The sequence below is a fragment of the Bos mutus genome, chromosome X (assembly GCF_027580195.1).
Source record: "Bos mutus isolate GX-2022 chromosome X, NWIPB_WYAK_1.1, whole genome shotgun sequence".
In the NCBI taxonomy this organism is placed as follows: Eukaryota; Metazoa; Chordata; class Mammalia; order Artiodactyla; family Bovidae; genus Bos; species Bos mutus.
The window spans coordinates 27,360,806-27,376,105 of NC_091646.1; the positions used below are offsets into that span (position 1 = coordinate 27,360,806).

General features: G+C 38.1%; 1 protein-coding gene across 5 annotated transcripts in view; it reads right to left on the bottom strand.

Moving 5' to 3' along the window:
- KLHL13 (kelch like family member 13) overlaps nt 1-15,300 on the bottom strand; it is a 195,880-nt gene that overhangs the window by 33,004 nt on the left and 147,576 nt on the right. For all 5 annotated transcript variants that reach the window (XM_005899950.2, XM_005899949.2, XM_070365856.1 and 2 more), the window contains one exon: nt 6,709-6,850. In XM_005899950.2, coding sequence (XP_005900012.1) covers nt 6,709-6,822 — 114 coding nt within the window. In that variant the 5' untranslated portion in view covers nt 6,823-6,850. The remainder of the gene's footprint in view (nt 1-6,708; nt 6,851-15,300) is intronic.

Genomic DNA, 15,300 nt, shown 5'->3' on the forward strand with positions numbered 1-15,300 from the left:
GACCAGCCTAGATAGCACATTCAAAAGCAGAGACATTACTTTGCCAACAAGGGTCCATCTAGTCAGGGCTATGGTTTTTCCAGTAGTCATGTATGGATGTGAGAGTTGGACTGTGAAGAAAGCTGAGTGCCGAAGAATTGATGCTTTTGAACTGTGGTGCTGGAGAAGACTCTTGAGAGTCCCTTGGACTGCAAGGAGATCCAACCAGTCCATTCTGAAGATCAGTCCTGGGTGTTCTTTGGAAGGAATGATGCTAAAGCTGAAACTCCAGTACTTTGGCCACCTCATGCAAAGAGTTGACTCACTGGAAAAGACTCTGATGCTGGGAGGGATTGGGGGCAGGAGGAGAAGGGGACGACAGAGGATGAGATGGCTGGATGGCATCACCGACTCGATGGATGTGGGTTTGGGTGAACTCTGGGAGTTGGTGATGGACAGGGAGGCCTATCGTGCTGCGATTCATGGGGTCACAAAGAGTCGGACACGACTGAGTGACTGAACTGAACTGAAGTGAACTGAAGTATTTCATGAAGTTAGCCCACTGGAAAACAGCGCAAGTTAATTTAAGTTCTTGAGAAAACCCATTTCTTCAGCATTCTATTACATAGATAATAACTTGAGCTGATACAATCAAATCTTTCAGTGACTTTGCAACTAAAGTTGGATGAGAAAATAAATAGATAAAATGGAGGAGAGCAATCTGATAGGCACCGATCTTATTATGAAAAAATATTAATTAGCAGCCTAGACATCTGGAGGATAGAGGCATTTTCAAGCTTAATAGGCTTGAGTAAGCATATTCAACAATCAAGAAATGATATGTTTCCACCTAGATAACTATTCTACAATTAGTATACACTGACAGTCCACTAGATGAAACATGATACTTTAGTTATGGCCTCCTTGTCCTAACAGGAGTGTTTCCAAAATGATATTGACTTTTCTCTCTCTGGTCCCACCCCCTATCCCTAGTTTGACAGAGAGGAAGAAGGGCAGGCAGGCATGAAGATACTCTGTGTAAATTCTGTGATTCTACTAAGAGCAAAATCTTTACAGTATCATTCATGCCAAATTATCTTTAAACCTTTAATACATGTTTTTATACTTATATTGAGTGAAAACAATATTTAAAGACATTATATTTAAAAACAGAACAGAGCTTAGAGTAAGATTAGAAAAAAATCCAAGTTTAAATTTAGAAAGCCTGTGTTCAAGTCTTAGTTTTTGTCTCTTAGTGGGTAAGTGAATTTGGGCAAGCTTTCTAACCTCCCTGAGCTTCAGTTTCCCAATCTATAAAATAGGGATAATAGTTCTTGCCTTTTCTACCTGACAAAATTGCTTCAAGTATTAATGAGGCAAGTATATATGAAAGTGATTTATAAGTGTTATCCAAATTCATTTATTCCATAGCAATATCAATAAGAGCAATAAAAAGCATTGAATACTTCCTCTGTGTCAGGTACTGGGCTAGGGCCTTTATATGTATTTTCTTCCAATGATGATAATAATATTAATAATACATAACAATACTTATAATTTATTTACATTTATTAAGCATTTACCCTGTGCCCTATACTAGATCATAGGCAGACAGAGAAAACAAACTAGATTCTAGATCTTGTGGATCTCACTGGTAGGTGATACTGATGGGCTCAGAGAGTAAAAGAAGGAGCTACGAACTCTGCCTAGGTTACACAAATTCCAGCTTTAAACAGCATTGAAATTAGCTTTCAAAAGAACAGATCCATGGGGAGAAACTGTTTTCAGATGGTTCACTCTGCAGGATTACCCACTGTATAACTGTAGTGGGCAGAATGTGAGTTCAGCCCAAAACTGGAATTCCAGTTTTACAATTTACCATTTAAGATGGATTATTATGAATAAATAAGGGTTTACCAGACCAAAAAATGTTAAGTACTTAAGGTATTCCAGGGAGAAGGGATGAGTGCAAAGATACTTAAGTGTGAAAGAATAACGTATGTTTAGAGAATAATAAAAAATCAGAAGTCTTCCAGAAATTTGCCTTGTCTATCTGTCCCATTAACTCTACTAAGGTAAAGCAGTAGCAAAGATTACACAGTCGAATGGATAAAGAACTGAAGATTGGCAGAGTAGTTATGGAAGACCAACAAGGAACCACAAAACCGAAGATGCTGGGAGAAAATACTTGGAAATCATATATCTGCTGCTAGGAGATTTGTATCTAGAATATATAAAGAACTCCTACCACTGAATAATGAAAAGATTAATAACTCAACTAACAAATGGAGAACTGACCTGAAGAGACAGTTCTCCACAGGTGATATACAAATGGCCAGTGCAAAAGTGAAAAGATGCTCAATATCATTAGCACTCAGGAAAATACAAATCAAAACCATAAGATATCACTTCACACCTTCTAGTATGGCTATAATAAAAAAGACAGCTAACACATGTTGGGAAAAACATGAGGAAATTGGGATCCTTATACTATGCCAAAAGGAATTTAAAACACAGCCACTTGAGAAAACACTCTGGCAGTTGTTCAACAGATTAATCATACAATGATATATCACCCAGCAATTCCACTCTTGCTGCTGCTGCTGCTAAGTCGCTTCAGTCGTGTCTGACTGTGTGAGCCCATAGACAGCAGCCAACCGGGCTCTTAGGTATACACAAAAGATAAATGAAAACATGTTCATGCAGACACTTGTACATGAATGTTCATAGCATAATTATTCACAATAGCCCCAAAGTGGAAACAAACCAAATGTCCATAAATGGATGAGTGAATTTTTATAAAAGTGGTATATTCATAGAATGGAATATTATTTAGTTGTAAAAAAAAGAAGTACTGATGCATGCTACAGTGTGGGGGAACCTTGAAAACACCATTCTAAGTAAAAGAAACCAGTCACAAAAGACTACATGGTATATAATTTCATTTACGTGAAATATTCTGAATAGGCAAAACTATAGAGATATGTAGTAGACTAATGATTGTTACAGGTTAAGAAAGAGATTATGAGTAAATGGGGAATGACAGCTAATGGATACAGGTGATAATACAGATAATAATGTTCTACAATGGACTGTGGTGATATTTGCCAAACCTTGCAAATATGCTAAACCCAACTGAATCGTACACTTTTTGAAAGGGATGAATTTTATGATAGGTGAATGACATCTCCCTAAAGCTGTTATTTTTAAAAGTGAAGGTGTTAGGAAGGGTATGATTTGATGAATCACCATCAGTTCAGTCCAGTTCAGTCGCTCAGTCGTGTCCGACTCTTTGCAACCCCATGAATCGCAGCACACCAGGCCTCCCTGTCCATCACCAACTCCCGGAGTTCACTCAGACTCACGTCCATCGAGTCAGTGATGCCATCCAGCCATCTAATCCTCTGTCGTTCCCTCACCATAGGATGGGGTTTAAAAGATGTTAACAACCTGAGATAATAGCATGAAGCCAAAGGATGCAAATTTTCCATGAAAAATCACCAGAGTTGTAGCAGTAGTAAAGGAGTGAGGGAAGTGAAAAATCCTTGATTTCATCAATTATTACTTAAGCAAACCCTGGTTCTTACTTCAGTACAAGTATTTTGCACTGCTAACACAAATGAGAATCATGAATTCTCCTGGGATTTATTCAAGATTCTAGGAATCCAAGTGTATTAGGTATCAAAATTATTTCCAGGCACTTTCTTCAACAGCCTTGTTTCTTAGAGCCTATTTACTGGAGACAAATAATCTGCTAGAGCAGATCAAGCCAACCAGATGGGCACCTTATTTGGCACACCCATCACTTCTGATCAATGACATTTCCTCTGACACCTTCACTGTTTGGTTCAAACGGAAGGGAAATAAATGGATATTTATTATGCACCTTACTGTTCCATGACTTGCTGCATTTAATCTTCACATCTACTACCCACATTACAGATAAGGAAACTGGCCCAGAGAGTACAAAGACTTTCCCAAAGTCACATAACTAGCTGTAAGTGGTAAAACTCAGATTCTACTTTTTGCCTAAACTCATGTCCTTGCCACTACAGTTGTGCACTGGGGTATCCTTCAGAGTGAGACTTCTTTAAATAGTTTCTCCCCATGGATCTATTCCCCTGACAGCTACTTTCAATGCCTTTTGAAGCTGGAGCTTGTGCGATTACTAATTTTAAAACAATGATAACATTTACCCATTAAACACTTCTCTAGCTTGTTCCCTTGACAACCACACACCTAAGATTAGATACAAAAAAAAAAAAAAAAAACAGTCTGCTAGTACTTGGACTTAAAAATCTCAGTTAGTGAGAACACAATTTTTAATAGACTTTTAAAGACACCGTACAATGTTTTTCAATAGCAATATGGAATAGTACCACTACATTACCACATGAAAAAATCAGTTGAAGAAAGAACAAACTCTCGGGTTACTCTCACGTTTCCATTCCCATCACTAGCCTAGACCAACAAAGGCCGAGCTGGCTCCCACCTCGAGTGTTTTTGATTCAAAAACTCTGGGGTGGGCCACAATACTCAGTTTAACAAGCCCTCCTCCTTGTGATTCTGATATGGAATAAGATCTGAGGACTACTGTTCTAAATCTTTTTGACTATACTAGAGTGGCTTTCACTATTTGATATAAAGTAAATTTTTAAAATTAGCAGGACCACAAAAATGGGCTTTAATCCATGACTATGGTCATGGATAGGGCAGAAGTATAGTGGAGGGGGTGAGTCTCTTTTTCTTTAGAGAAAGTACTTTAATGTAACCAAAAAACCTCTTCCTTTCATGTTTTTCCTGTTTGACCTCTCATTCTCCTCCTCCCATACTCTTGTAAAACCAACAGTTAAACCACTTACGTAGAACCTAAGATTCTGGGAGATGGGAAGCTTTTTTCCTTTCTGGCCCTCTCATTTCTATTGATGAATGAGGAACCATAAAATCCAGCTCCCATCAGAAACTGAAACATGGGGAAAATGAGATTTCAATGAATCACAGATGGGAACTTGAAGAAAATTTAGAAATCTGCTTCCCGAGTCATATTTTAGAGATAAGAAAAATGAATCCCAGAGACATTAATTAGCCACATAGCAAGTACAAGCCTCCTTCTCTCATTAAGCTATATACTATACTATATACTGCTTGACCATGATGGTTCTTGGCCAATGATATGCATGAAATTCATCTAGGGAGATTTCTTTTACAAATATATTTAGAAGGATTTATTTTCCTTACCTTAGTAATCTGAGAAGATTGATATAATTTAACTATATCTAAAAGAAATTTATGGACATCGAGCATTATACTATATTCTCTAAGTCAGCAACACCCACAGAGGTCAAGGAGTGTCCACAGTACTCAGAAGTACTTGGACTGCCTATCCCTATGTTAAACAGCTCCATATCACACTTGTTGGTGTTCTTTTGGCTTTCTATTGTTTTTCTGTTCTTGCCTTTGATGTCAGTTATTACTTCTTGCATGTATCGGTGTGTTTGCCTCCAGAAGCCCTCAACCCTTCTCCTATATCCACAACTGTCAATGTGAGCTGAGACACCAAATAAATATAATCTCGAGAACTATGATAAAAGGTGATAGGAAAATAGGTTGTGAGTGAGGAACTAGAAAATTTAATGTGGGGGCTTTGTGATATTTACCCTCCTAAGACAACATGAAATTAAAAGATGCTTACTCCTTGGAAGGAAAGTTATGACCAACATAGACAGCATATTCAAAAGCAGAGACATTACTTTGCCAACAAAGGTCCATCTAGTCAAGGCTATGGTTTTTCCAGTGGTCATGTATGGATGTGAGAGTTGGACTATAAAGAAAGCTGAGTGCCAAAGTATTGATGCTTTTGAAATGTCGTGTTGGAGAAGACTCTTGAGAGTCCCTTGGACTGCAAGGAGATCCAACCAGTCCATTCTGAAGGAGATCAGCCCTGGGATCTCTTTGGAAGGAATGATGCTAAAGCTGAAACTCCAGTACTTTGGCCACCTCATGCAAAGAGTTGACTCACTGGAAAAGACTCTGATGCTGGGAGGGATTGGGGGCAGGAGGAGAAGGGGACGACAGAGGATGAGATGGCTGGATGGCATCACTGACTCGATGGACGTGAGTCTGGGTGAACTCCGGGAGTTGGTGATGGACAGGGAGGCCTGGCGTGCTGCAATTCATGGGGTCGCAGAGAGTCGGACACGACTGAGCGACTGAACTGAACTGAAGACAAAATGAAAAGCCAACATTGCCAGATACAACATTCTGTAAGAAAGTAGCATGAGAGCAAAATCTCCCTTACACAAATGAAATAAACAATGGATTCAGAATATCTTTTAACATCAGGAAGGCATATAATTTCCCCCCTCAAGGTTTCTCCTCTGTTTACATTTTTTTTTAATTAGTAAACTTTATTTTTTAAGAGCAGTTTTAGACTTCCCTGGTGGTCCAGCAGTCAAAATTCTGTGCTTCCAATGTGAGAGTGGTGCGGGTTTGATCCCTGGTCAGGGAACTAAGATCCCACATGCCATATCCCAGCACAGCCAATAAATAAAATAAAATAACTTTTACAAATTAAAAAATATAAGAGCAGTTTTAAGATCACAGCAAAAGTATACAGGGTTCCTGTCTACACACAGGCACAACATCTCCCACTAGTGACATCCCACACTATAAAAACCCTGGGTGGTTTTTGAAGCTATGTAAATAATGTAAAAGGGACAGTGAACTTACCTGTAACACCACAGAACTATGGGTATTGCTGGTAAAGATGCGTGTGGTTCCGGCCTTGGAAGATTGCAAATGGGAAGAGAGGCCCATTTCGCTGCTTCCAAGGGACAATTTCATGTGCTGGTCTTCCTCTTCCACTAGAGATCTGAAAAGGTTTTTAAATCAGAAGGAAAACCAAATGAAAACATGTCATATAATTCACAATAATGAGATGATTTAAAGAAACACTCATCGGATTATGTGCCAATCATCTGACTATGGAACACACATGAATGCTGTTGCATTATATTTTAGGCTCATATCATTCTATATCACAAAAGAAATAGATATATATTTGTAAAAAGCCTTCTGAGATCAGAAGAAATAGATGAGAACTAAGAAATCAACCTAACAGCTGACTCAAAACTATAATTACAAAGGGTTTATTTTTTCAGTGCCAGAGTTATTGCTCTGGGATTGTTTAGGTAGCAATACCATCAAATTGTATTATTTGCAGTTAAAATTTTTGGAATATCTACTTTTAGAAATAAAAATAATACTTGTCATTTATTGGACAATCACTGTATATACTTGTCAAGAAATTTACACACATGATCTCATATAATCCTCAAAGCAATCCACTGCAATAATATTACTATCATCTCCTTTTTATTAAGGGGAGGGAAAATGAGCCACAGAAGGGTTAAAAATTATTTACCTAAGGTCACAAAATTAGTAAAGTGACTGGGCCAGGATCTGAATCTAAATATAGTCTGTTTCCAAATTTCAAAGATCCCATAAATAAAAAAAACAAAGATTAACTGTGATATACTATACATTACTTCCTCTCATGTTACTGTAGTTCTAATTAACCCCAACTGAACAAACAGTTTTACACATGAGGGAATTCCCTGGTGGCCCAGTGGTTAAGACTCTGTGCTTTCACTGCTTAGAGCCCATGTTCGATCCCTGATTGGGAACTAAGATCCCACAAGCTGCAGAGCACAGCCAAATTTTTACACATGAAATAATTTCTTTTTCTTGAGAGTATCTCTCACCAAATAATCACTTGGGATTATTTAGCTAAATATCTTCAGCGTGGGCTTCCCTGATAGCTCAGTTGGTAAAGAATACATCTGCAATGCAAGAGACCTGAGTTTGATCCCTGGGTTTGGAAGATCCCCTGGAGAAGGGACAGGCTACCCACTCCAATATTCTGGCCTGGAGAATTCCATGGACTGTATAGTCCATGGGGTTGCAAAGAGTCGGACCTGACTGAGCAACTTTCACTTTCACTTTCCTTCAGCTTTGTGGTTTTCCATCTTTCCAAACAAACAAATAATAAAAATAATAAATGTATATATCACATTGGCAATTTTTCAGGGGCCATAAAAAGCATTAGAGAACCTGTAGTCAACAGATCAGTTAGTTTCACAGAGAAAATGGCAAAACAATAGTTATAAGGCTTCAGGTTACACTAAAAATTGACCACCATGTACAACCTTTCATTATTCCTCAGACTCGCAACTTCTGTTTCCTTAGGTATGTATTGCTTTGTTTCTGAATCACCTGCCTAAGAGTGGGAAGCCTGTGGCTCTGAACGGGTTTGTGCATTCATGATATAGACTGCTAAAATGGATATTAGGAAGGGAAGAAGGAAGAATGGATTTTCAAGTGCCAGAACTCTGTCTTTTTCCTATTTCTTTCTAACTTTCTGAAGGTTGAAGTATTGGTTTCTCTAACTCAGGTCTATCCAATACCATAAAGATTTCACCTTTCTCCCTATGATACCTATAGTCTACGTTGATCAGTTTTAACAGGAAAAAAAAGTTTTAAGACTATACTTTTAATAAAGTTTGTGCTTTCTGAATTCCAACACCAACCAAATGGCTTTAAATCCTGCAATAATTAGCAAAAATCTTGGCCTTCAGGGTGATGTCATTTCTTCTTAACAATATTAGAGCCATAGTATAACCAAAAAATGAATTAATAATATATAACTATGTTTTATTCAACTCTCATGGATATTTAATAAAGAAGAGGAAAATTTGAACAATATTTTAATAAGCATAAAAAATGAATATAGCTTTCCACTAGTTTCGGAAATAGCTTTTTAAAAGAATTAAATTATATACATGATATATAGCCTACACATACTCACAGATATTTTAACCAGTTTCTGCACACAGACATTTATAATTACAGAATCAAATGGAAAAGTGGCAAATAGAATGATGGTAACTGATATCCCTAACCAGAAAAATTCCATTCATCCAGGATTATTTTAATGGGACATTCAAGCAGAATGTTTCATTAGTTTCTGTATTCCCGACATAGAACCTGGCACATGAGAGGTTTAATATATCATCATTTCTATGGGTCAATCCAGAGACACTTATTTATCATGCAATGCTTTAAAGGACCATCAATTTTCATTTTATAGAACCACAGATGTAAACAGGACAGGAGTAAAGTTGAAACTGCACTGCCCCTATGACACATCCTGGAAATTGCTTTTTTTGAATAAACTGCAAACAACCACTTGCTTCATGTCAGTGGTCTCTTGCTCCTAAAATTGAAAGGCAGAATATGAAAACACAGTCCTTTCTTGGCAAGATAATATATCTGGCTTTCTAACTAATTACTTCAAAAGCTAAAGAAGCCTTTACTAAAATCATCTTCTTCATGATTTTTTATCAACATCTTTTGACTTTTTAACATTCACAACACTCCCTATTATTTCTGCATCAGTAACACCACATGTCATGTCAACCTCAGCAGATTCAATACTCCATCTCCTTTTCATTAAGTTTATTGACTGGATGCGAAGCGCATTGTTCTTCAGCATTGCAAGGAGGTGAAACCTCTCTGCAAACCCCAAGCCACAATTACATCAAACTATCCTTAAAGGAATGATTATCTGAGTAATTCTAAGAACAAATAACATTTTTTAATCTTATTTTTTCAAGTTATATTGGTTAGAAGCAATACAGGGACTAGTGGCCCTCAGTGGAGGGAGGGGAATCAAGGGGATTTTTGCCTCCCATCACCCCACGCCCATGCTTGGCCGTGTCTGGGCACATTTTACATGGTCGCTAGGTGGAGGCGGGGGTTGCTCCTCTCATCTAGTTGGACACTATGAAACATCCTACATCACACAAGAAAGGTCTCCACATCAAAGTTGTACTCAGGCAAAAATTTCAAGAATGCCAAGGTTGAGAAACCCTGATAGAGAGACATAACCTCCTCAGGACAATTTTTCTGAAGAAATTTCATGTTCTAAATAACTTCTCAGTCTGAGAGTTAACTCCATGAGGTAATGCTACCAGTCAGAAACACAGTAGAATTATTAATTACCACTATCTCTTCTAAGGCTACCTAATAATAGAATATCTCTGCTCTCCTCCAGTCTATCAATCTGAAAAATCAACTGTTTATGGGAGATAAGTAGATAACAGCTTTGAAGTTAATAAGACAATTATGCTTCCTCGGTGGCGCTAGTGGTAAAGAACCTTCCTGCCAATGCAGGAGACATAAGAGACATAAGGAGACATGAGACGCTGGTTTGATCCCTGGGTCCAGAAGATCCCCTGGAGGAGGGTGTAGCAACCCATTCCAGTATTCTTGCCTCTTCCCATGGATAGAGGAGCCTAGAGGGCTATAGTCCATAGGGTCGCAAAGAGTCGGACACAACTGAAGCGACTTAGCATGCACACAGGCTTTTGTTCTTTGCAAACTCATATAAGAATCATTCCTAACTCTGCTTAAAACAACTGTTATTTCGAGAGAAAGAAAACAATTGGTATTTGGATTCACTTTTACATGCCAATTTAGAATTAAGCTAACTCAGTCCAAATAGTCCCACTTCATCAAAACTGTTCAATTATTCATGGGTAAGATTGTGTTCATCAATTTTCTTTTGAAAAATTCGATCTTTTTCTTATAACGTCTATACATTACTACCACATCTTTCCCATCCACCCCACCACCACTGGACACATCTTATTTCCTAAACAATGACCAACCACAGAGCACAAAAGCAATCTTCCACAAAGTGTGCTTGAATCAGTCAACTGTACTTGCTCAAAGGGAACAATTACTTTTTTGAAGAGCATTAGGTAAAGAAGTACTGTTTGATCATCTTATTAAAAGCATTACAAAGGTGGTCAAACCAAACATACACAGACTATTGCACTCTTATTTGAAGACAAAGGAAATAGACAATCTAAGCAATTGTCACATGTTGGCAGGGTGACACTAACACTGCAATGCTGTCTCAAAGCCGTCCATATTTTAAAAAATTACCCCAAGGGAAACAGGTGTAAATGATATAAGGACACAATTCATAAATATATAGGTACAAATAATTAACAGATAGAAAATGCTCAACTCCAACCTCATTAGTATTCCAGAATATGCAAATTAAAGCAAACCTGTACACTTAAAGAGTAGAGAAGATATATTCTCAAATTTGCTAGTGCAAACACGTATTAAGCCCTTGTCATCTGCTTGGCACTGTTTATTCAATGGATTTTTTAATGAAAATTTAAAACTCATCAAATGTACAAATTCTTTTTTTTTTCACACTGAACACCATGTCAGTGAAGGACTGTGTATTACTGGTAGGTGGGCTAGAGCAAGAGTGGTCTGTCAATCTGGTTCAAATATGTTTTCAACAATGAATAACTCTAACAGTAGAGTTAACTGTTAGTAGAGCTAACAGTCTGGTAGATGTTCTGTGAAGAACCACGTACTTAGAATTCACAATAGCAGTCAGGTTTGTTGGTATGTCATATGGGAACAGGAAGAGTATCTCATATTTGCATCATTTGGCTCCAAAGCCTCAAATAGTCTTAGAACACTCATCAATTTCAATAAAACATGCTGATAGGATATATGTAAGACCATCAGAACAGGTGTCAAGTTGTTCCTTGTTTTTATTTCTGAGGGAAAAAAATAAGTCAATCAGAGAAAAACTAGAAAGGTAGAAGTATATCAATGCTTTTCTTTCTTTAGTTCCCAGTTTCACAGCACTTCTTATTGCTTCTGACTATTACATTACACAGTGATTAAGCCTAACAATGTATGTAATTCTAATAATGTAATAGCACTATAACAAAAGAACAGGGGTTTCTGAATTGGTGTCAAAAGTATTATTCAAATACTGCAATTTCCCAGAGTAATAATATCATTATAATTGAAAGTCAGTGCCATTGGGTTGGTGTGCAAGTACAGCAACAATAAGAAAACAAAAATAAAAGTCATGAATGGTATAACAACACAACAAGTCAGGTTGGTTAATCAAGGCACTGACTCATGCTTTCCACCACCCGTCCCCCAGAAAAATAAAATACATATTTCTCACACTCACAATTTAAAAAGAAAATCAAGAAAAAGGCTTTCTTCAAAGAAGAACTCCCCCGCCATTTGTTTTTCTGCTCTGAAACAGAGAAGTGTCTGCTAGCAGCAGCATTTGCTAAATGAAACATTTCTTGTGATAAAGTTGCATTGGCAGGTGGGGGAAAAATTCAGCCACCTGTTCTCACACTCATTTGAATTTGAGTGCTAAATCCGTCAAGGTATTTCCTTCCCCCATAAGAAATAAATTAAAAACTTAAGACGGTATTAGTCATTTCCCATTGATTTTTCTATAGATTCAAAATATGCATTCTGCATTGAATTCTAAAGATATTAATAAGCTTCCTACCACAAAAATTTAGAACTCTCCTTCAGCACCCCATCAAAACCTGAATCACATGCATGCACACACACACTCAATGACATTAAGAAGAAAAAGAAAGTATTTTTAAAAATCAGAAATTTTCCAATTCATGAAGTAAGCTAATGTATATATAATAAACCTGGTATTCTCTTTAAAAGAAAAACCTTTAAAACCTAAAATATTTAAAGATATGTCCCAACTAAAATTATTATTTATGGTACCACTGTACAAGGAAGGTATAAACATCATAGCAATTCCTCTTAAGAAAGTATAAACTAATCACTATTTCAGAAACTATGGAGAATGTATCTTCTTAAGAAGATGCCTGCCTCAAAGAAGCCAAGAAAGATAAAGCTTTCGTTATTTGTATTTTTTAATGACATAAATACATTATTGTCAGGTTTCAATAAATCTGCTAATGGAAATCTTTAGCATAGATGATATAAAATAGCTGCTAAACTTTCCAAGGCTTTCTTTTCTGCTGTAGCAATACCAGAGCCCACAAAAGAGGAGAAAAAGTTCAAGGTGATAGCGTCAGACTCTAAAGTGATTTTCCAAAGTAAAGAAGTTTCTTTATATGCAAATGTATGTCACATTTAAAATAAAATCACACTAATAAATAACTGATGTCAGTTTTAACATACGAATAAGATCGTCTACCCAGCACCTGCTGTGTACTAGGCAGTGTGCCAAACATGTTCTCTGTGCTGCTTAATCCTCGTAACAATCCCATTCTAAAGACAGGAAACTGAAGCTCAGTGAGTTTAAGGCCTCATGATGAATCTGGTAACGATTTGAACTTGAATCTGATTCCACAGCCCACATTGTTCTCACCACACCAAGCCTAAAAAACAAAGAGCAGAGAGTATAGGCCATGAAGCCTCAAGATGGACATTCCAATGTTTAATTTATAGACATGAGGATCGTTCTGTTACAGGGAACCAATTTGTTGGCTGAATTAGTTCAGGCTAAAATTACTCACTTTTACCACTACCTCCATAACAACCATACCAATGTTAAAAACCTCTCCATGCCATTCTCCCAACACATCTGGGGTTGGGAGGGAGCATATCCTAGGATATAACTCAGATCAAATTTAGGAAGAACTCAACATTACTGATACGAATATCTAAAAGAACAGATTCTGAATTCCAAAGCCATCCAATAGCCATCACAGAAATAGCACTATGACACAGATGAGGGAATTGGGCTAAACAAATGGGATGACAAATGATATTCTACTCTAACTTGATGAAAGTAAATTATCCAAACCATAAAGCATTGGCATTGAATATCTCAGTCCTGTTCTTGAAGTGAAGTTGTGCAGTCATGTCCTACTTTTTGCGACCCCATGGGCTGTAGCCCACCAGGCTCCTCAGTCCATGGGATTTTCCAGGCATGAATACTGGAGTAGGTTGCCATTTCCTTCTCCAGGGGATCTTCCCGACCCAGGGATCGAAACTGGGTCTCCGCATTGGAGGCAGATGCTTTACCATCTGAGCCACCAGGGCACTGTCAATTTAATGTTTGCTCCCTCTATATTTCAAAACTTAAGTCTTCCTTCATGTTTTAAAATCCATGTATCAATTAAACTACATCAAGTCTCATGCACCTAGACTAGAAAATTCTACTGTTTGGAAGCTTGGTTTATATAAATTTCTCATCATATTTGGATGAAAGATATAGATAGAAAGTGAAAGTCGCTAAGCCGTGTCCGACTCTTTGCAACCCCATGGACTATACAGTCCATGGAACTCCCCTGGCCAGAATAGTCGAGTGGGTAGCCATTCCCTCCTCCAGGGGGTCCTCCCAACCCAGGGATCGAACCCAGGTCTCCCACACTGCAGGCGGATTCTTTACCCGTTGAGCCATCAGGGAAGCCCCAATGGGTAGTTAAATAAATAGATGGTAGATAGATGGATGGAGAAGGCAATGGCACCCAACTCTAGTCCTCTTGCCTGGAAAATCCCCTGGGTTGAGGAGCCTGGTGGGCTGCAGTCCATGGGGTCGCTAAGAGTCGGACATGACTGAGCAACTTGACTTTCACTTTTCACTTTCGTGCATTGGAGAAGGAAATGGCAACCCACTCCAGTGTTCTTGCCTGGAGAATCCCAGGGACGGGGGAGCCTGGTGGGCTGCCGTCTATGCGGTCGCACAGAGTCGGACACGACTGAAGCGACTTAGCAGCAGCAGCATCAGCAGATAGATGGATAGACAGACAGAAGTAGAAACAAAAAGAATAAGCAAAAGAATGAGTTCTACTTGAAACTAATGTAACATTGTAAATCAACCACACTACTTTTTAATAAATGAATTCTGAATGCTGATTCTGTATCTACTACCTAAAAAAGTGAAGTCTCAGTCAAAACTGCCCCGCCTTAAGAAGCCATATAAGGTGAGAGAGTACACAAGTGGTGCTGGTGGGAGGCAGACAGCAACATGGACATGCAGTTCAGGTGAACAGCACAGGCTCCCATCACAGTCAACAGTTTCCTTCCCAGCACTCAGAAGAGAGAGTTACAACCCTCTAAAAGGATGCTCCCTACCCCACTACAGCCAGCACCAGCCCAGCTATGAAGAAGTTGAGCTATACCTGAGGCCAGGAGCATGCCTTCTCCTTCTTCAATCCCCCAAAAAAGAAACTGGAACGAGAACTCTGACACCCCGGCCACCTTTCTATAAAGGAGCGTTTTGCTCCCAGAGGATTTATTAACCAAGGTGTCATTTTACTCCTATTATCTGTAACTCACTAACTTTGAAATTTGACTATGGTGCTATGGTGCGTTTCAAGGGAAAACCGTATTATTAAAGACTTGGGCTTTTACCTGCCTAAAATTTCAGTTTATGAAATATTCAAATATCCAAGTTATCCAATTTTAGAGTTTATTATAAAG